The sequence below is a fragment of the Podarcis tiliguerta genome, assembly GCF_965153285.1.
Source record: "Podarcis tiliguerta genome assembly, chromosome: 3".
Classification (NCBI taxonomy): Eukaryota; Metazoa; Chordata; class Lepidosauria; order Squamata; family Lacertidae; genus Podarcis; species Podarcis tiliguerta.
In genome coordinates this window covers 33,256,271-33,278,492 of record NC_139536.1, presented here as the reverse complement: position 1 = coordinate 33,278,492, position 22,222 = coordinate 33,256,271, and the positions used below count along the sequence as shown (strand labels likewise).

The 22,222-nt window shown below is 44.6% G+C and overlaps 1 protein-coding gene across 8 annotated transcripts in view; it reads left to right on the top strand.

Annotated features, from left to right (window-relative positions):
- The window catches only part of TOGARAM2 (TOG array regulator of axonemal microtubules 2), a 71,975-nt gene that overhangs the window by 29,048 nt on the left and 20,705 nt on the right, over positions 1-22,222 (top strand). For all 8 annotated transcript variants that reach the window (XM_083434423.1, XM_083434421.1, XM_083434418.1 and 5 more), the window contains 9 exons: positions 1,127-1,372; positions 2,905-3,125; positions 4,984-5,168; positions 6,219-6,268; positions 11,500-11,681; positions 14,733-14,889; positions 18,065-18,229; positions 19,686-19,827; positions 21,953-22,058. In XM_083434423.1, the coding sequence (XP_083290549.1) occupies positions 1,127-1,372; positions 2,905-3,125; positions 4,984-5,168; positions 6,219-6,268; positions 11,500-11,681; positions 14,733-14,889; positions 18,065-18,229; positions 19,686-19,827; positions 21,953-22,058 (1,454 nt within the window). The remainder of the gene's footprint in view (positions 1-1,126; positions 1,373-2,904; positions 3,126-4,983; positions 5,169-6,218; positions 6,269-11,499; positions 11,682-14,732; positions 14,890-18,064; positions 18,230-19,685; positions 19,828-21,952; positions 22,059-22,222) is intronic.

Sequence of the window (22,222 nt, the reverse complement as noted above, 5' to 3'; positions counted from 1 at the left end):
GGTTAAACCACAGAGCCTAGGAATTGCCGATCAGAAGGTCAGCAGTTCGAATCCCTGTGATGGGGTGAGCTCCTGTTGCTTGGTCCCAACTCCTGCCAACCTAGCAGTTCGAAAGCATGTACGCTGGCTCCCTCAGCCAATAAAGCGAGATGAGCGCCACAACCCCAGAGGCGGCCACAACTGGACATAATGGTCAGGGGTCCCTTTACCTTTACACTAATTTCCAGTTGGTGCATGTCCCATAATGTCTTGCTCCCGTAACTTTTGACACCACAAAAGTTTTTTCAGAGTTGTGGGGGTATTTGTTTTGTTTTGGTTGCAGAAGAGTGCAGTAACTTGGTAACCTTGGGGGAGCATTGGGGAACAACTAATAAAGCAGAACAATGTATGGACTGTCCTGTCCACTACTGATGCACCATTATTGCATCAGTAGGGTGTTGCAGAATACAAACACAGAACTACACCAGTCTGGATGGGTCCTGTTCCTGTAAAAGTAAAGCCCAGCTTGCAAGTGGGAAAACGAGATGCAGGCTGAAATTGCCTAATATCTAGCCGAGATTTTTATTCGTCTTACAAGTGGTATATAGCTTTTACGAAATGAACAAATAAAATAAAATAAATATAGGAGTAAGTCCCATAGAGTTCAGTGGCATTTATGCTTGTGTAAGTGTCCAAGGGACAGGCACACTGCCTTTGGTCACTTTAGCAAGAATGACAATTTTTGAGGATCTCCAAGCATGGCGACCGTTTGACTTTTATAGTAGAGGAAGGTAATATTTGGCCAACATGCTGCAAATGTGGGAAGAGAGACAGGCCTACTCTGCTTCACATTCATGGCTTTCAAATAAACCCCTAGTGAAACCCTGCCCATTCCTTCAAGCGGAGCTGGTCAAAGACATTTGCTGCCTAAGGTGAAGGATGTATAGTATACAAAAGCCCAGCCATTGGCTGTGGTCCTGTTTAGCCTTCCATTTGGCAACCAGCTGGTGAGGGAAGTTCTAGCCAAACCAGCTGGCCACTGTGACCTTCTTGTTCCCTGCAGAAATAAGCAGGAGGGCTAAACCTGATTCCCCAATATGGTGGCCTGGTTGAGTAACTGAATGCCTCTCATTAAATTCCCTTGCAGCTTCTCTTCATTCAGTTCTAAAGAAGCAGGCATGTTTGTGGGGAGGCAAAGGAGAACCTCTGGATATTAGGAATGGCCTTCTGAAGAAGAATACAGACAGAGCAGCCATGGCTGACCTTTCTAGCACTCTGCCAAGGCAAGGTCCCAGTGAACTGGAGGTGAGCAGTGCAGCCGTGGAAACTGCACAAATCAAGGACAAGCTCAAGAAGAGGAGAATGTCTGAGGGGATCCATGCATCAAGCAAAGGTATGATGGATGCTTGCCTACTGATTCCGATAAGAAGCATTGGTCTTATTTGCAGTGATGTATAACAGCTCTTTGTGCGAAGCGTTTCAAGTCCTTACAGCTTTCAGCCTTGCAACAATCCCTTGAGAAAGATTTGCCATTGTTCTCATTTTACAGATGGAGAATGGAGGCTGAGCCATAGTAAATAGCCCAGTGAGACTTATGGGTTCTGTTCCATTCCTAGTTCTAAAGCTCAACACTCCGTTAAACCACAGTGTTGAAAGCTGAACAAATGAAGGGAGGGCAAAATCTGCCATTGACACACACACACACAAAAACTAGGAACCAACCTGGCAATGCATGTCTGCAAAGTGTTAGCACTGAAAACTGCAGTATGTTTGTTTAAAATAGAATAGGTAAAGTAATAAAATAAAATAAAATAAAACCTGTTCTTAATGATATTGTTGTGGATAAACATGGGCTCCTTTGGGAGGAAGGGCAAGATAGAAATTGAATAAATAACAACTTTTTAATTTATTGATAGAAGTATTCATATACTGCCATTTTATACAATATTGCAAGGTGGTACAGTGGTACCTCGGGTTAAGTACTTAATTCGTTCCGGAGGTCTGTTCTTAACCTGAAACTGTTCTTAAGCTGAAGCACCACTTTGGCTAATGGGGCCTCCTGCTGCCGCTGCGCCACCGGAGCACGATTTCTGTTCTCATCCTGAAGCAAAGTTCTTAACCCAAGGTACTGTTTCTGGGTTAGCAGAGTCTGTAACCTGAAGCGTATGTAACCTGAAGCGTATGTAACCCGAGGTAAAACTGTATACAGAAAGATGTACAATAAAATATACAGCATTATAAGAACAATATAGGATGATAATTAAAGTGACTGGCTGATGGGGGAAAAACCCATAAAGAGTTGCAAAGGTCTTCAAGAGAAGCCTGAAAATCACAGGGTTGCAAAATGTATTCTGGAAGAGTGTCCCATAGCATGGGGCCAGTGACACTAAGTGCCTGACTTCTAGGGAAGGCCAGTTAGGCCTCTGTAACATGGAGGACAACTATTGCCTTTGAGCCATTTCCACTGTTCCACCCAACATCACCCAACAGCAACCATTTCCAAGCCCCACTCTTGGTACTGCTGCTCAATGATATGACAACAGATTCTTGTTTGCCCCTATTGGTGTCTTTCCTCTCTCTATCCAACAAGAGATAATGCCCACTTGGCACATATTCCAGAGACTGAATATACTTGAGCCATGAATCTGGTTCCAGCAGCCTACAATCACAGCAGCATTTGTCCTGGTATCTTGTCCAATTGCATAGCTGCTGGACATCATTGCAGGGTGAGAATGTGGTGGTATACAATTTTCTAGAGAGGGAAAAGGTACCTGGCTTTTCTAATGACATTTTCAAGTTTTTCAGGCTGTTCCCAACAACACCAAGCTGCTGTACGAGGAGCTCATTGTCCTTTATGTGATGTACTGAGTGTATGCGCATACGTTCAGGGGAAAATGTCACATCCATTGTGTTTTGCATTTCCAGGCTTATTGAACTCTGTGGGTCCTCAGGGACTTGCCCTGAAACCAACCATTTCCAGATCTGCCTCTCAAAGACTGCTGGTCGCTTCCAAGCCCATGCCTCCTATTCAGAGCATCCCCACTACCCCAGAGGCTGACGGAGCTCGTGAAAGACAGCAGAAAGTGTTGGGAAACTGCTTGGAAGTTAGAGCGGACAACCAGGAGTCAATAGCAGACACTCAAGAGGTACTGTCAAATGAAGATGCTGAAATGCGGTGGTATTTGTGCCTGAGAAGATTTATGCTTCTAGAAGCATTTGGGTTCGCTTTATTGTTTCTGTTATTAAAAACTGAGGAGCTAATGTTTGCCGGCATGGCAAGGTTATGATGTTGGGTCAATTGCACCAAATCACATTTGATTTAGTCTGCAGCTGAATTGCAGAGTCTGTTGCACAAGCATAATCAAATTGGTATGAATGCGCTGTCTGTTGTTCAAATTGTATTGCTTTGAAGAGGGGCAGAAAATTACATGCAAAGGGATAAAATGTGTACTAGGAAAGAAATTGAACCTATGAAACTACCTTATACTGAATCAAGTCAGTGATCCTGTCTACTCAGCTGGGCAAAGGAATCAAGAGGCCTATCTGTTGGCAGTCAGTCCCCAACAAGCCCTCACTAGTTCTACAGTGACATTAGGGAAACATCAGTTCAGTGAGGTACCTGGCATTAGAAATCTCTTCCTGATATGGGAAGATCCTCTGTGTTATACTGCACAGTCCGTGAGATATGAAGCGCCTCTGGAGTTAATAACTTGCAGTTAGATATGACAAATTGTTAAGTGGCATTTGCAGAGGACCAAGGATCCGGTGATCACACCTTATCATCCAGGAGCTGAGAAGCTGATGAGGGCCGGCAGGAGGAGCACTAATGTAAAAAATTAATAGACTTCGGAGAAGCAGATTTTGATGGAAGGTCGAAGGAGTTGCAAAATTGGCCGGAGCTCAAGGCTGTCTGGCAGGAATAATAGATACATCCTGGAGAGTGTGATCGAAATTTATTCCAGTAAAATATATAAGAACAGAAAAAGGGAATAGAGTGTTGAAATTCTCCTGCCAAAGACAGGAGGAGGACAAGCAGGGGGCGCTATCATACTGCAGGTGATGCAGAGAGCACCGAGATGTTGGAAAATGTTGTACTTTAGCTGAAATAGTCTATCTTTCATCCACACAGAACTTCCCACATTTTTGCCCCTTGAAAAGTTCTGTGCAGCTCAAGTGCTTATTTTTTCTGCATCAGTAGAATTTGGTTTAGAGAGTCTTCTTTTTTTTTTAAAAAAAGGGCTGATCCATCCCTCTCTTATTCTTAGAGATTGATGCAGCAACTGTTGTTTATAAAAATATGTGAAGGAAAACGAGGTTAGTCTCAGGGCTTATCCACACTTCCACTGCTTACCCCCGGGGAAAATTACTCTTTAGTGCTCAGTCGGAGCAAATGGCAATTTGGGTTTTCTCCAGATTGACGTTTTCTCAGATTTAGAGTCAAAGAGTGGGTTTTCCCTGGGAAAGGAGTGGGGCAAGGGAAAAGCCTCTCAGGCAAGTGCTTTCTAAGCAAGGGACCAGCCAAAGTGTTGATGAGCCCTCAGTTTCCCCTGTACCACCTTGTCTCCACTGTGCCACATTATTCTTTACCACTTTCCAGGACTAATCCTAGTCCCACTTTATTTTTTGCTTAGAGGACTTCAGGTTTCCAAGGGCATTTCCTAGAAGTGCTACTGCCTCGCGTGTTTTTTTCTGATTGTTTTGACCAACCCTTAGTGAAGTGACTTTCCATGTCACATCTTAGTTCATGCATTAAAGTGACATTGTTCAGGCAGTAACAGCCATGTCTGAGGACACATTGCTACCAGCAGGTCAAAGTAGATTACTTGGTAGTCCTGCTCAGGAGGTAGGAGCAAATTTTAAGTGATTTTATATATATAAAGGGGTCAAACCAGTTGCTGACTCTTGCACTCCATGAGCCTCAACACAGAGGTGTCTTTTGGCTACCTGCAAATACTGAGTGATAATGTCATTGTCCCGTGTCTTTCAAACCATGCTTTCCTGCAGATCTTACATAGCCATGGTGAGAATCTGAGGAGGTCTTTAGGTACTGCTTTGATCCCACCTATCCCCAAATCAGCAAAGGCACTTGAAGAAGAAAATTCTCAGAATTTTCAAGAACTCCTTCCAGGCTCATCACAGTTCCTGCTGGAATCTGCTCCTCTTGTTACAGAAGATTCCTCTGAAACAAGGTAGATGGCTCCTGCTTTCATTTCCTTTGTTTATCAGACCTCTTGCACTGCCTTTGTTTCCTCTCTCTTTCAAAGCCTCGCCTGCAGTATCCAGCTTCCCCGAAGCTCAGAGGATACAACTTTCCCCTTTTATGTGAGCTCCAGCTCTCCATTGCATGACTGTGGCTTTCTGAGGCAGCTCTGAACATAAAAAGACCCCTGTTGGGTCAGATCACTGGTACAGCTCTCCCAGCATCCTGTTTCCCATAATGGCCAATCAGATGTGTCTGAGAAGCCCCTAAGCAGACTGAAGGCAATAGCCACCCCTTGCTCTAGCTCTCAGCAGCTACTCAAAGCCATAGTGCCTCTGGTGTAGCATAGTGGCTGAGCTACGCATCAGGAAGTACCTAGTTCAAACCTCAACTCTGCCCTGGATTTGTTAGGTAGTCTTAAGCCCGTCACTGGCCTCATTTACACAGAATGCTGGCCACAAGCCATAGCTACAGTAGTGAAATTAGCCTGTGCATGAGCTTTGTGCTGGTGCATACAGCTTGAGCTCTTCCCACTTTGCTCCTTCCTTCCTAAATCAGGGAAATGAGCCATGGGCCATCTGGCATAGCATTAGGCGTGAGCCTCCATTCCAAACAAACAGGGAGCGGAAGCCAAGGTTTCTTCTTGACTATGCTTGCTATGCTTGATTTGGGGAAAAGAACCAGGAGTCCTGGCTTGTGTGTCATGTTAAAAAGGGGAGAGACAAAGCAGGAGAGCGCCTGAGATCCATGCAGCTTTGGTCACAGGCCAAGCTGACTAAGCATGGTTTGTGGTCAATTTTACATATGAGCATGGCCACTGTCTTCTAGCTGCATCTCTTCCCTCCTCCCCATTAATTTCCAATATGGGGGTGATACTGACCTACTTTTTCAGATTGTTGAAGGTAGTGTGTTTGTATGCATGTTGAATAATTTAAAGCACCATATAAGTGCTGTAATATTACCTCTCTGGCAGAAACCTGGGTTCCCCCCTCCCACTTTGTTATTTTCATATTTTCCTTTTTCTCCCAATTGTTTTAAGGTCGGGGACAGGGCCTTTGAATGCTGAGGACAGCACCCTCAACACTCTGGGTAGGTACAGGTCGCATATATGTTCTATCAGAAAATGTGGGTGTGACATTTGGGAGACATTAATGCTGAAAGCATCTTCCTAAAAAAACCAACAACAATCCACTAGGTAGTGGTGTTAGAGATGCTCATGATGCTACTTTTATTAGAGAAAGGTTTGTGCATCCATGTTTCAAGATGCGTACAAGAAGGCTTGCAAATGCCTGTGCTTCCCAGCACAAAACTGCAAACCAGTCTGGAGAGCACACATCTTGGCAGAGAAGCAGACGGGGTCCTCTTACCCTCTCAATGTGACATTTACATACATAGTAGCTTGGAGCAGCCTTTGGACAAGAAGGTGCTCAAGCAAAGCAAATGCATTCAGAAGTCTGAAGGAGCGATGTGGTCTTGCTGCTTGTCAGCAGGTAAGGCATATGAATTCATGTGCCCACAGAGAAAAAATGGAATTGAAAAGTTCATTGACGGGACCTCAGCAGCTCCTCATGATTAAAAAGGATCGCAAGGGCTGGCAGGGACTGTTCATGTTCATCAAACCTGATCTTGGCGTGTTGACACAGGAGTTGCTAGACTTAACCAACCCTGGCAGATGTTTACCCAGTGTAGGAAGAAAGTAATTTCTCTGAGACAGAATTTGGGGGCAGGCCAATGTCGGGGTAGCAAATAAAACCAGATGATCAATCACGAAGGAAAGCTGCAATGTGGCAGCAGAAGGGAGGGCAGAACCAGGAAGCAAACAGAAGCTTCTAGGCCAGGCTGTGAGTGGAGCAGAGATCTTGAACCAGAGGGGTCAGGATTAGAAAATGGGGAAATAAAGAGTACTTATTGGAATGAAAGCACCGGACAGTGCAGATATATTTCAGTCAGAGTCATGGTAAGAAGCAGACAAGAGGCATGGGAGGGCACAGGGGGCAATCACTGTGATGTACATGTCAATGCCACATTCCTATGTCAGCTGCAAAATAAAAAACACTGGAGAAAAGTTTTACTAATGCAACTTCTCCCCACACCCAAAAATCCTCAGTCTGTCTAGCTTTTGGGAGCAAGAGGCAGCCTTGAGAGCATGCATGGTGTAGCTTGCAGTCAAAGTGCAGACTTGGGTTCAAAGCTCAGATATGAATTGCTCTCCCCCACCCTTCTCTCTGTGCCTAATCTACCTCAAAGGGATTTTGTGAGGCTATAATATAGCCACGTGTGCTGCCTTAAGCTCCTAGGGGGCACGGCAGGATGTAAACGTGATAAAAGCATAAAATAAATAATAAAATAGAAAGAACCTCTTTCTGTTGCCACCCTGCTGGGCTTTGTGGCGTTGGAGAAAGCAGCCATGTGAAGATGTATTGTTGATCTGCTGAGCAAGGAAGGTGATTGTTTTTGTGTGGCAGCTTTAGTAGTAAAAGCACTCAGTAGGCTGGTAAGAACAGAATAAGAGAAAACGCTATTGATTTTTAAGCAGCATTGTTGTGTAAATTCCGATTAGTTTCTGGAGTGACTTCATTGCTTTTTAAAGCATGGCCTCTCTTAGTTCCCTGTGCCACAAGAAGCTCATCTGGAGAGCAAGTCCTGGGTTGTGTGTTAAGATGGAGGCTTTCACATTCTGCTCTCTGGGGTGATTGCCTAGTCAAAGGTGCTAATATCAAGGTGGCTGAGCTGCTAGCTTTGGTAATTATCCCACTTCAGGGGATGTGTCAGGAAGGGATTTATTGAGGCAACCGCTTCAAAGAGCTGAATTCTGTTAAAATACCTCTTAATTCCCTATCCAAGAGAAAGGGGCATTTTCCCTGGATCTTCTCACAGCACAAGAGAAAACATCATTTCATGAACAAAATCCTGACGCTCTCCAATGCATATTGTTATGTATGTAATACAAACCTGAAAAAGTAGGAGATGAAATAATATATTAAATAAGGTCGGAAGTGGGATGCTTCAGGCTACAGGGCCCAAAGCAGCCACCCCACTCTCTTTATTTTTCATCTGGGCCTTTGTGTTTTCCTTGTGGTCCTTCCTTGTTCGTTTTCCCACTGACTCCTCCAAATCAGACTTTTTGAATGCACACTCTGCTCAGCAATCTCACACATCCAGGTGCCCATGGACTCCTAGATATGTAAGCAGTGCTGGGTTCAAATGAGATTCCTGTGGAGTGTATCTTCATAAACAGGCAGAGATTCATTTAACACATTAAACCAAAGATGTTCCTGTATAGGAGATTCACTTCCTTTCCCATGGCCTACTCTAATTTGTCCATCCTTGTTCATGTCTATTATGCGGTTGGGTTGGGAGAGAGGGAATATCTTGGCTGGGTGGGAGAAATGGGATCTGGTTTATTAATTATTAAGGTGTGTGTGTGTGTGTGTGTGTGTGCGTGTGCGTGTGCCTATCCGTATATATGTGAGAAGCATAATCTATATGGACATACCCTCCAACATTTCTCCAATGAAAATGGGGATGTCCTAAGGAAAAGTGGGATTAAATCAGAAACTGGGACAACTTCTGTAAATCCAGGACACTCCCTGGAAAACAGAGACACTTGAAAGGGCTGCATGGATGAGAGAAAAAGCTATTCATTTTGGCAGTGTAGCCATTAGAGCTTTCTCCATCTGACCTAAGCACTAAATATCCATATCAATTGTAAATTGTACGCAGCACCTGCCACGGTGTCTATGTTAAATAAAAAGCTAACATGACCACCTCTCTGAACAGGGCCAACCCACCCATGAGTCAAGATGAGGCAACCACCACAGATGGCAGTGTCTACAGGGGCAGCAGATCCAACCTCCAAGAAGTGCACCACCTGCTGTTCCCTGGTAGCAGTGACGGCTATGGCATACTCCCTGGAGGCTGGATCTTCTGTCTCCTCAGCAGCCCCCTGCCCACTGCCTCTAAAGGTGCAATGGTCTCCTCCCATCTTTGTTCCTGATGTAGATCTTTATCCCCTTCCCTTGTTCTTCATGTAGACCTTCAATCATCCCTCCTTGCCTGGTTGAGGGGACACCATTTTGTGGTTTGCCTCAGGTGTCAAAATGCCTTGGGCCAGCCCTGCCTCTGAAAATAGTTTAAGTGAATGTGGAGTCGTAGGGAAGTTAAGGAAGACTGCACGTATTAATACAAGACATATTATGGGCAATCACCATAACTCAATACAGCTGGCCCAGGCAAGCCTGGTATCAAATTTTGACAACTTTTGCCCTCCAGATGTTTTGGACTACAGCTCCATCAGCTGCAGCCAGCACTGGCCGAGGCTGATTGGACTTGTGGTCCAAAATATCTAGAGGGGACCAGGTTGGTGAAGGCTTCTGTATACAATACAATTGAAGTGTTCTTGACAGGACAAAGGGAGAGGCTACTTGCAGTAGTTAGTCTGTGGGGATGGGCATCAAGAAAGAGCAAATACTTGAGGAAATGTAAGTAGGAGTATGACTGATATCTTCAAGGTACTGTCTCCTCAAAGGGATTATCTCAGGAGAGAGAGAGAGATAGCTGAAAGAAATAATTATCCCCAGGAACAAACAGCTGAAAGGTGTGAGCTTGAGCTCTCTGCCTCAAAAAGGAAAATAACCAATTTACCTAAGCTGATGAGTCACTATTCCTAAATGAAGGCTCATTTTAACTCCAGTTGATGGAATCAGAAGTAGCTCATATGGAACCAAGTTCAATCACAAAATCAGAGAAAGAGTGAAAGAAAAAGCCTGATGGATAAGTTCAAGTGTCCTTCTACCCCAGCATCCTCCTCCTCACAGCAGCCAGCCTCAGGGAGCTCATGATTAATGTGTGAAGGCAACAGCCTGTACCCAGTATCTGTTGTTCAAAGGAAACTGCTTCTGAACATGGAGTTTACAATAGCCATGGAAAGCCCTGTCCTCAATCACCAGTAGTAGAGATTGATTCACACCACGTATTTAAAGTGCTTTTACGCCATTTTAGCAGCCACGGCTCCTCTTCCCCAAGGATTCCTGGTTTGTTAAGGGAGCTAAAAGGTGTTACAAGACACCTCACTGAGCCATAATTCCCAGCACCCTTAACAAACCACATTTCCCATGATTATTTGTGGGGGGAGCTGTGAAGTGGTGTAAGAGTGCTTGCATGGTGACCTAACATAATTATGCTACACCAAGTGCTGTCTTTTATACTGACAGTCAGTTTTATTCACTAATGTTATGAGTAAGTGCATACTAGTGAGCGAGTGACAACTGCTCCTCACATCTTGTCGCCCGCTCTCCACACCATTAATAATTTTATAAACCTCTATCATGCGCCCACATCCTTCTCTCCCGCCCCCTGCAAGGTGACTCACGCACGCACAAAAACTTCAGTCTTTTCGCGCAGGGAAGCTGCTTCATCCCCTTGTTTGGATTGCCAGATAAACATCATGTCTTTTTTGAGATGGGGTGAGCAGAACTCTTTGCACAACACCATCCCTCTAGGAAACTCACGTGGTGAGTACTGGTAGAAATGGAGTCAAATAAGGGCCCCTGAGAAACAGCAGGTTGCTATTGGCATGCTTGGGGACTCCTGAGGTTTTATAGTAAGGCCTTGCAAACTAAAGGGGATGGTGCATGCTCAGTGGCCACAGAATGCAGAGGTTTAGTTGGAAAAGAAAACCAGGAAAACCAAGGTAGGGGAAGTGCCGTAGCTCAGTGGTAGAAGGTTCCCAGGTTCAATATCTGACATCTCCAGCAAGGACTAGGCAAGAACCCTGACTGTAAAATCCTGCCAGTCAGAACAGACAACACTGAGCTCGATAGACAAATGTTCTGACTCAGTATAAAGCAGCTTCCTATGTTCTCTATGTTCCTAATGGCGTGCTGTAGGAGAGCATGACTGGTTGATTGGCTGGAGCCCCAAAAAAGGAACAGGCTTTTCCAGAGGTGAGGATACACTGCAACATATTTTGTTACAGGTCCCACTTGACTACTACAATTTATTTACAAAGGTAATAATAGCATAACCCACAGCTGACAGGAAATGGGAACAAGGAGGACAGCTCTTTCATTTGGCCTTTCTCTCTCTCTCTCTCTCTCTCTCTCTCTCTCACACACACACACACACACACCCCTACCTTTTTAAGTCCATCTACACAGGGAGTGATTCAATCTAGTGGAGTATCTCCTTGGCACAGCCTCTCGATTTACATTAATACATTGTGTAATTTCTTGGCTCACACTCTCCACAGTAACACTTGTTATTTCATACATGCTCGCTGCCCATGCTAACGTGTTTCTTATGCTTTATTGGCTCATCAGAAACCAGTGCGCCGGAACCCTCTTTCAGAAATGGCCTGTCTGCATCCTTGAAGGTTACTGGGTGTCCACTAGAATCCGTACTGCCATTAACCGCCTCCTCTCCCGGTCTGGCTAAGGAAGGGGGCCAGCTCTCAAGTCCTTGCCTTTTGAAAGATGACGAGTGGAAGGAGAGCAATGGAAGGGTATGCGCCTTCTATCCCCTTTCTAGCTCTAATGAGGGCACGTTGGTGCGGTGATGTGTATTTAACTAAGCCAAGGGAAAGGTATGGTAAGTTAGCAAGCAGCAGCGAGGGTGACTGTGAGTGACATTTGATTATTGCTTTTTACACGATGCCACTGCAGTTAAGCATGCAGGTTTGGAATTGTAGGGATCAGACCCATCCTTCAATGACTTGAATTGTCAGGTACCTGGGGATGTTTTCCAGTGAGAATCCCTCATCTGTAATCACCTTTAGGGCCGCACAGACTCATGCAACAGAGCTCCGCAAGCCTGATAAATTAAAACTCCTATTGCCAGTGACCCATGTGTGATATCTCCATGACCCATTTACAATATTAAGCACCTGCCTGGAAGCGCTAAACTCCATCTAAATTATCTCATGGGATTCCTCATAGGATTAAAAGTGAGAACCCTGTGCACATTGCCCTGAGTTCTTTGGAGGAAGGGTGGGAAACAAATGTAGTAAACCAAAAGAATGCACTGAAGGAAGATGTACAAATTGTATGCAGCTAGAAGAAATCAAGTGTGTTTTTATTGCATTAAGCTGATTTTGCAGAAAGAGCCTCGGAAACTTCTTTAATTTCTTGCATGTTTTCCTGCAGTGACAAAATGATACATAAACCTCAGAAGGGGCATTCAAAGTGAAGTTTAGGGATAAAGGAATTCATTAACGATTTCTGAGGATCTGGTCTCAAGTAATACTGCCCTTCTACATTCCTGCTAATATAAATTGCTTGCCTTTTTTTACATAGCTCAAGCCAGATTCTTTTATCATCTGTTCAGAATAGTGCTTGCTAAAACTTTTCTTTCTTGGACTGAAAAAGCATTGGTTCAGCATTTTTTAAAATATCAGCCTGAAACTATATGTGAAATCAATTATATAAATAATATAAGGCCACATGCCCTACTTTTTCTGAAAATTTCCTGCTTCTCATCTTATAGAATAGTCTCCAACCCCACCCCAAGTCTTCTGCCTAATATCTGCCTACACTTGTACTTTCTCTTTCAGCTGCATCCAACAAATTACAAGCAATCCTTGTTTTGTGCAGGGGTTCCATTTTGGACCCCCATAAGCATTGGCAGAGCATGCAGAAGCTGCCCCGTTCCACCCCTTTTTGTAATGTTTTAGGGCTACTTCCAGATTCAGTGCTGTGCGTGTGTGCATGATCCTAAGTCATTCAGATGCACCTAAACTGGGACTTGCCTGTAGATGTTTTGTGGGAAATCTACAATCAGGTTCCCAATGCTGTTTCCTCCCTGCTAAATGCAGCTGGGGCTGGGGGGCAAACTACAAGGGGAAGAACTGTAGCTCAGCACTAGAACATTTGATTTGCATGCAGAAGGTTCTGGGTTCAATTAATGACAATACGAATGTGTGCAGCGGAGGGTGACCAAGATGGTCAAGGGTCTGGAAACCAAGTCTTATAAAGAATGGTTGAGAGTGTTGGGTATGTTTAGCCTGGATAAGAGGAAACTGAGAGGAACTATGTTAGCCACCTTCAAATATCTGAAGGGCTGTCACATGGAAGATGGAGCAAACTTCTTTTCTCCTGCTCTGGAGGGTAGGACCTGTACCAATGGATTCAAATAACAAGAAAGGAGATTCCAACTAAACACCAGGAAGGTTGTGGACTCTCCTTCCTTGGAGGTTTTTAAGCAGAGGTTGGATGGTCATCTGTCATGGATGCTTTAGCTAAAATGTCTGCATTGCAGGGGGTTGGACTAGATGTGGTCCCTTCCAATTCTACGATTCTATGAAGTCATGTGCTTTAAATGCCCCACGTGACCTGTGTGCCTGCAATGCCTGCTGCTCAGGTGCTCACAGTTGATGGTCAACTTCAAGACCCCTGCTTCTCTTCCTTCACATGAGTCTTTATCTCCTAATAGGTACCCCATGTAGCTCTCGGGAGCTAAAACCAGCTTCAGGAAGGAGCTTTAAGTTGGGGGTGGAAGTATTTGGGGGAATGGAGGGGCAGCCACTTTTAAAGAAAGAAAACAATGTGCGATCTAATCTAGATGATCCTCAGGGTCCCTTCCAACTTCATGATTCTATGATCTTTGATCTTTTATAGACTAGCCAGGAGCTCATAAGGAGGGCATTATCTTTTTATTGGCCACATAGCTTGTCAAGCAAAGACATCTACTGAACACATCAGACATGCTTTTATTTTGACTATGTTTCCAGGTGAAACCCACAGCATTCCTATGTACTCAATTTAAGTAGCTACACTGAAGAAAAAACAAGAAAATTAGCACATCCTCCATTTTGATGAAATATTTATCTTACTTTCTAATAAATAAGGTTTCAAGAAAATGGATGAGTTCTGTTTGGGTTTGTGGAATCACATTACGCCAAGAGATTCCTCACTTGTGTGTAGAGTAGTGATGGAATTTTATGAAATTCTTGGTGTTGAGCTTATCTGTGCAATATTTTTTCCTGACTCCTGTCTTGCTCCTTGATCTTGATCAGAAGTGAGGGTTTTTTTTACTAGCTCCACTAAATAATACAAACAATGCTCACATATTATACACATTATTATAAATATAATATTACATGAATGTTTATATGTGTATACAGTCCAGGTTTCCTAAGGGAACCAACACATAAACAGATAAATTCAACTACTGATATATTGTATCGAGAAACTTAAGTAAGAATACTTATACCATAATACAGCAAAAATCCAGTCCTGCATGAGGCTTGACTCTTTTATGCATGTTATATATACACAATATGTACATATTTTTGTTTATAAATTTAAATATAATTTTGTGTATAAATATGCAGGCTTTTTAGAAAAAGGAAAAGAAAAAGATAATGTGCAAGCAGCTCAGACATAAGCAAATGCTCAGTGTAAGAGGTGGTCCTTTGTGGTCAAAGCTTGATCAGGTTGGAAGCACCAAATTCCATGTATAGATAAGTTTAAAATAGAGTCCTCTTCCATCCCTAATGTAGAACAACACACGTGTCCCTTATTTTTCATGCACTGCGTTTTGCTTTCATTGTGTCCAGATCCATGTGACCATATCAAAGTCGGCTCAGGAGAAACTGCGCCAGAAGCAGTTAAAGGAGATAGAGATTTTGCGCAAAGAAAGAGAAAAGGAAAGAGAGAGAGAGAAGGAAAGGCTGACAAAGTTCGAAGAGCATCTACAGAAAACTGCTCGTGAAGGTATGTGGCGACTTGAGAAATAAAAGGAACTCATTATGCAGATTTCGTATGCATTTTGCATCACCCTGAATTTCATTTGCCTTCATTTAACGTGCCTTTCAGAGATCAGATGCACACTGTGTAAGTCAGGAGAAGAAGAAAAAGGTGACCTACAGGGTTGCTACCTTCCCCTGTCTATGACAGCTGCCTGAAAAGCTAACATCCCAGAGGCCCCCTTTGTGAGTGGAGGTTATGGAGGAGCATTCACATGTCTGCTCGGGAGTAAGTCCCACTGAGTTCAGTGGGGCTTATTCCCAGGGAAGTGTGGCTGTCTAGATGTTATTGGAAGACATCTCCCAGAACCCCTGACTGGGATGGCCGGGGTTGATGGGCGTTTGACTCTAAGAACCTCTGGAGCATCTATTTTCTCCATCCCTGGAATATAGAGTGGCAGTCATGTGAGCCTCCTCTGTCTTCCACTGCAGCCTGCAGTGATATAGTCTACATACAGACTTGCCTCCTCACCTCCTATGTGAGAACTAGGCTAATGCTGCAGCACCGGGTGAACTCTGAAATGCTCCCACAACCCCGTTGTCTTTATTGAACATGACCCTTTTCTTAGGGAAAAGGTGAGATTGTGTACTTTGGTAGACATGAACAATATTGGAATAATGCACTTATAATGCTGAACAATCTGTGACTTTGACACTGTCAGGGCTGGCTCCTGGTCCCAGCTCACAGAGGACCAACGCTGGCTGGTATTTATGTACAAAAGTCTTTATTGAAGTACAGTTTCCATTTCCACGCCGCAGCACTCCAGCTCTACGTCTAGACTTTAGACCGGCGAAGCTCCATCTGAGTCTCCGCCCCCTGTACACCAGTTTAAGACTCTGGCTTTACTCCACCTCTTCTTTCTCCTCTGGGTCCTGCTGCCCTCCGGGGCCCCTGTCTCCCTGGATTCCTCTGAGGCTGACGATGACCCCCCTGACTCCTCCCTCTCTCTTCGGCGGGCTTTAGGACCTGGCTCTCTTCCCGGGCTGCCCACTGTGCCTCCCTCCTGTACATTTGAACTTGGCGCGCACGCGCGTTTAACTTTCCTGATGACCGTTTCCTCACTCCCCGACGGAGGTGTGGTCAATCCTGCCTCACGTTCTCCCGCTGGCAGCGCTCCACCTGATCCCGATGCCTGGGACTCCTACCCCCTACTGCACTCTGGGGGGGACGTGGGCCCTGATTTCCAACTGCTACTCTCTGAGTCCCCTCTGCCCCCTTCTTCCCGAGGTGTCACCCTGGGCACTCCCCTTGCCCTGACCATGGGAGCTCCTTTCTGTGAATCGTCCGATTCACTGGAAAGACTCAGAGACCTCGGATCGCTGTCATCGCTGACATTTCCTTCGGACTCCTCCCCTTCACTCTCCATTTCCTCCTTATCCTGTGCCTCTGCTCCTGAACCCCTGACAGACACTTATACAGTGTATTTCATCAACAATTTCACTGCACTTCACAAAAGGTACACTTAAAAAGGAATGGAGAGACTGTCTAAGAAGGTAGCCTGTAATAATATTCTAGTTCCTGGACCATGTTGAATGGAGATCTATTCTCATCACTATGAAACGCACCCATATTTCAGTATACCTGCAGCAATTACAGTCAAGCAACGCAGATGCTGTTCGCCAAAATTTATAATTTTATTAAATAAACTATAGCCCGGAGGAAATTTTCATGCGCAGGAAGCACTTAGCCATACAGTAAGAATTTCCCTGATTTAAACACCCTCCACACCCTTGAGATGTGATGCTTTTCAGATGAAATATCCAAGCTGTTACAATAGGAGTGCATATTTAAGATGGGGGAGGAGGAAGGTTTATGGCAGAGCTCCCTAAGTGATCTGATTGCAACTGACATGCAGTGATTGTGCTGCAGTATAAACTCCACAAAGGTCTGCAGCAGCAGCAGAGAAAGTGGCAGAGTCAGCACTCTGCCGGAACAAGGCTCTGGTGCAAGGTCACTTGTTCTTGCTCTTTACTGTGGGTGGGAGATGGAGAATTGTCAGCCCCAGAGAGCTGGGTGTACGTGGTGGGGCTTTTCTTGCATATCGTTCTTCAAAGTCCCATAGTGCCTACTATTGCTACTATTACAGCTGTAGGGACACGGGTGGTGCTGTGGTCTAAACCACTGAGCCTCTTGGGCTTGCTGATCAGAAGGTTGGTGGTTCGAATCCCCGCAACAGGGTGTCCCAGCTCCTGCCAACCTAGCAGTTTGAAAGCATGCCTGTGCAAGTTGATAAATAGGTACTACTGTGGCGGGAAGGTAAACGGCTTTTCCGTGCACTCTGGCTTCTGTCCTGGTGTTCCATTGAGACAGAAGCGGTTTAGTCATGCTGGCCACATGACCTGGAAAGCTGTCTGTGGACAAATACAGGCTCCCTCGGTCTGAAAGCGAGATGAGTGTCCCAACCCCATAGTCACCTTTGACTGGACTTAACAGTCCAGGGGTCCTTGTACTATTACTGTTACTACTTCTATTAGTACTTGAGCTCCTTGGAGAAAAAGGTGGGTCATAAATGCAATTACTATTACTATTATTATTTCTCCAAATTCGCAGAGCACACTTCACCATGTCAATATGATTCCAAGGCTTTTCCAAGCAATGCATTGAAATTATTATTTCTGTTCCAAACTTGTGTAGTGCCCTCCTTCTTAGAAGAAACATAATCCCCATCAAGTGATGTGTTGTGCTTTACAGAAATACATAAAAATACTATGAGGAAATAATAGATATACAAATGTTAAAAACACCCAGTTAACAAAAAACTGAGCCACAGCAGGAGGCCATGCAACCTCTTGTTGGGGAGGCACACAAAGAAGGGCCTCAGATTATGATAGTTAACTCCAAAAGCCTGAAAGACTAAAAAAGTGCTTACTTGCTGGTGGAAACCAATTGTAGCCTCCCCTGTCCAGGCTTTCAGGGGAATGAAGTTTAAACAGTGGGCTCCAGCTTCTCAGGATTTGCTTGGAGTCATGCTGCTATTCATACTGCTACCAGGTAAGCCCACCAGGGGCTCACCACCAGAGAAGGTGACCCACCTGAGTACACATTTTGCCTACGCACCTCTCAAACCTGGAACTGGCCCTATGTTTTTTCAGCTGCTAGTTCCCTTCACTCTCTGCTGACTTCCCTGAATTACTTTCTGCAGGTTCCGGGCCACTTAAAAGCAACGGAACCACCCCTGTTGGCCTCAGTCTGAGCAATCCCTGCAGAGCTCCTGTTGGGACGTCCCTGAAGAAACGGGTGAACAGGCCCTCTCTGCCCAGCATCCCCGTCATCAACCATGACAGTAGCTTCCTCAGGCATGCTTCAGGTGAGGCACAAAACAGGCTAGCAACAAATGCAGCTTTTATGGTTGTCAACAGCGCTGGATAGAAGTATCAGGCACAAGCAAGGGCTCCCCCATAACCACAATGCATACTGGAAAAATAAATGGGAAAAGAAACTTCTTGCTTCAAGTATTACTGGTATAATCTCAGCCAAGCTGGCAGTATCACTTTCCCCTTTCACTGGCGTTTTTCAGATCATCTTTTCTTGAAACATTTTTTAAAAAAATGAATGTTGTATTGAGTTTTTTCCAGTATTACATAAAACGGAATAAAGAAATCACAAGCAACAAATACAGGACTGCCCCGCTTGTGGAGGATCATGCCTTGAAACTTCTTGGGTAGCTCAGAAGAACTTGGTGTGTAAGATTCCAACCGTGGACGATAAAATGAGGTGCAAAATTATAAAACAATCCGTGTTGCTGAACCAACATGCATTTGGTTCGTGTTGCAAATATGGAAAACCGACAGGTTGCCTTAGGAACTCCCTATCTATTACACTACTACAAAAAGCCAACAGCTTGATTGCAGCCACTTTTCTATTTGCACCCCCTCATTGTTTGTGGCCCTTTCCTTTTGGGAGTGTGTAAGGCATGGCCGGAGAAATTATTTCAGCACGAGGGCCACATTTGCTTCTGGGCTACCTTCCAAGGGCCACAAGAGAGTCTTCAGCAGGGCCAAAGGGAATGCAAAATTTGCCTTTGTACAGTGGACTGCTCCCCGTCTCTTCCATTTTTCCCATCTTCTACTGGTACTAAAGAAATAACTACCCTCTATTTATTTACCTCTGGAGTTCTCCCTGCTTCTCCTGCCCTTTCAAGGTCCCTGTGCAAATAGCATATGACTCAGCATTCTCCTCTGTCCATAGAAAGCTTTATAGTGATTATTATTGTTTTGCTTCGGCCTGCTGCTGTATCACCTTGTCTCGTGGAATGGTTTAGATTTTGTAGTCAAAGCAGGCTGCCAGGATGATTTGATATTAATGCTATGTCGGCACTTCAGTGGGTCCTCCTGGAAAGTTATACCTCTCTAAAAACAGATATGGTATTGTGTGGTATAATTGTTAGGCGAACAACAAGCCCAAATGTGAGATGCCTCTTCAGTGTTGCAGATCAGCCAGATGTCACCATAGTGCAAAGGTGGGGTGGTGCAGAGTGGGCTTCCACTGCCTGGGGCACCTCTGCCCCCACCAGAGAAGCCACTCATGGGACTCGGAGTAAATGGGATGTTCAGCCCAATACACACTTCGGTGAAAACGGTCTGTTCTCACTGCAGTCCTTTCAATGGAATGCAATTCAGATATGCATCTACAACTCCATGGGAACAGTAAAATGAAATATGACTCCTTATAACAACAACTTATTTGTAGCGTTAATTGTAATTTCCTGACTGCCAGTGTTAATTGCATTTATATGCCTGGCTGTTGTTGCTTCATACTTACAGCTAACTCCCTGCCAGCAAACCTCCAGGGTTCTCCGGAATGGGAAGAGGACCTCGTAAATAGAGATGCCTTAGAAATAAGACCCTTGTCTTACCCAGAGCAGGGGCTGGTCGATGCTCTGAAGTGGCTCAATAGCAACGATTGGTAAGGAAAGAGAAAACTGTACCTTCCCCCTATGCCTCATGCCATAAAGTTAGGCGAGTGGCCTTGTGGCTGCATGAAGGCTACAGTATAAAGTGAGATTCAAATTCACTTCCTCTGGTTTCCAGACAGCACACACTCCATCTGTTTTTGTCTCATTCCTTCCCTCCCACAAACCCACAGAGGATACCAAATTGATGGTGGACTTTCACAAGCCCAGTTTGGGAAAACGGTGAGATTGTTTCAAAAGGTTGTGGGCAATGTCAAGACAGCCCAACTTGGGCCTCCCTTCCTATTTTTTCACCCAGCCCCATTAAGCCCCACACCCTGAATTCAACTCCATGGACGGTGTCCAGCTAAAAAGTTCTGCTAGGGAAATGAGGTGTAGCTGGAACTTCTCTGTCCTCCTTGTGCTGCCCCTAACCCTGTTCCAGGGTCTTCCCCAATCCTTGGGAGCTGATCTATGGGTCTCGCAGGGGACATATGGGGAGAGGAGAGGGCAGGGAAATCCCATTGGGCAGCTGAAAGTCCTTGCAGTTGTGGAACTGTTCAGTCAAATAGTGTCCCACAAGCTTCTTATAGCTGACACCCCTGTGGAGTTGTCCTGCTTTGAGTGGCTTTCTCGACAGCATGAAATCTATGTTGTGAGACAAGAGCAATGCCAGCATTTAGCTCTTGATTAGAATTTGGCTACCAAGCAGCCACTTCCACTGAATAAACCTTTTTCAGAGACAGCTAACTGTAATTTCCCCTGATTTATCTGTACAGTACAATTTAGAGTACAGGACTTAGAAAACATGACCAAAAAGCCTTTTAAGACTTGAGTATGGAATACGATAATAGGACCACATCATTAGCCAATAAAGTAAGACTCAATTGCCTCTGCTGTCAAGTTTTGGAGAGTGGCGTTAAGGGCATTGTCAAGTTCATTTAGATACAAAATAAACACCAAGGGGGCAAGAATACAATCTTGCCCAAGGCAGGTCCAAGAGATGTTGCTGCCTGAGGCAGAGTAGCACTAGTATTCCCACCTCATACACATTAAGCACAAGGGCAGGTAAGGTATATTGGCACCTGAGGAAGAAACTCCCCAAAGCACCTCTCCTACTTGCAGGCAGTAAGTATCTAATAATAATTAAATAACAATTAGCTGCCATTTTGTGACACCCCAAATCAGTTACCTCAGGTGGCTTCCCCACTTTGTCTAATAGTAGCGCTGGCCATGACCCTGCTTAACACCCCCAGACATTGTAATAATGCCAGTGAGTTGCACAATGTTACCACATTTAATTTGAAATGTGTTATTCCCATAGATAACCCTACTTTTAAAAATATACAACTTGATAAAAGCCTTTCCTAACACACACCATTAGTAATATAAAAGCTGTGCTTTCAAAAAGATGTGGAAGATTCAGTCTTCGTTGCCGCTGGACCTCACAGTTAACATGATTTTTTTCTTTTTCATTGGATATATCTGCCAACCAGTGACAACAATTCACACGTCTCATGATGTGAGCCGTCGTCCACAAAGCTTATGCTATAATCCATCTGTTAGTCTTTAAGGTGCCATGATATTGTTTCTTGTTGCTAAGAGTACAAGCACATCTACCTTTCTGGCAGCTGTTGCTTTGGAATTTGTCACCTGTGCTCATTTTTGTCGCCAGATCACCTGCAGATGGTGCTGTTAATTCAGAAAGGCAGAGTTGTGAGGGATTATTGGCCTTAAAAAAATAAGGGGGGGGGGGACTCCACAAGCTTCACCTCTTGAGCCTCGCAAGAGAAAAACTTGCCATGCAGGTTTCAGCCCTTTCCAAGGATGGAGCCTATGATGTGGAACCAGTAAATCAATCACACTCTTTTATTCAGCTTAATTCATAGGAGATTCTGTCTAGCACACAGTGGAATGTATTTCCCCCCCAATAGTAGTTTTAAAACCATAGTGTATAAGAGCTTCTGTTAAAATTCAGCATCTTTGCTTTTCTGTATTCCCAACGTGTGGCTTCTGTGACACATCTCATTTTCAGACTCTTTTACTGCAGTGAGAAATCCTGTTTCTGCAAAATGCCAGGCGAGGCCAATAATTTCCCTTCTCTTCTCTCCCTCCATCTTTCTGATAATTGCCTCTCAGGCATCTGAAGGAGAAAGGACTCTTCAGCATCCGATGCTTGGCTACCTGCCATTCAGAAGTTCTCCAGTGTAGACTTCATGATGTTTCCTTGGCAGCCACAAAGGAGGTGGGAAATGTGCATTTAACATATGTCCAATCTATCTTCTCTTGTGGCTTACCTGACACTTTCCAATCTGTTTTTATTTAGCCAATGGGCCTCTGAGCAGCTTTTATACCTGTCCATACCTATTGCTGCCCAATATGCTCCTTATCTCTACTGGAAAAATAAGC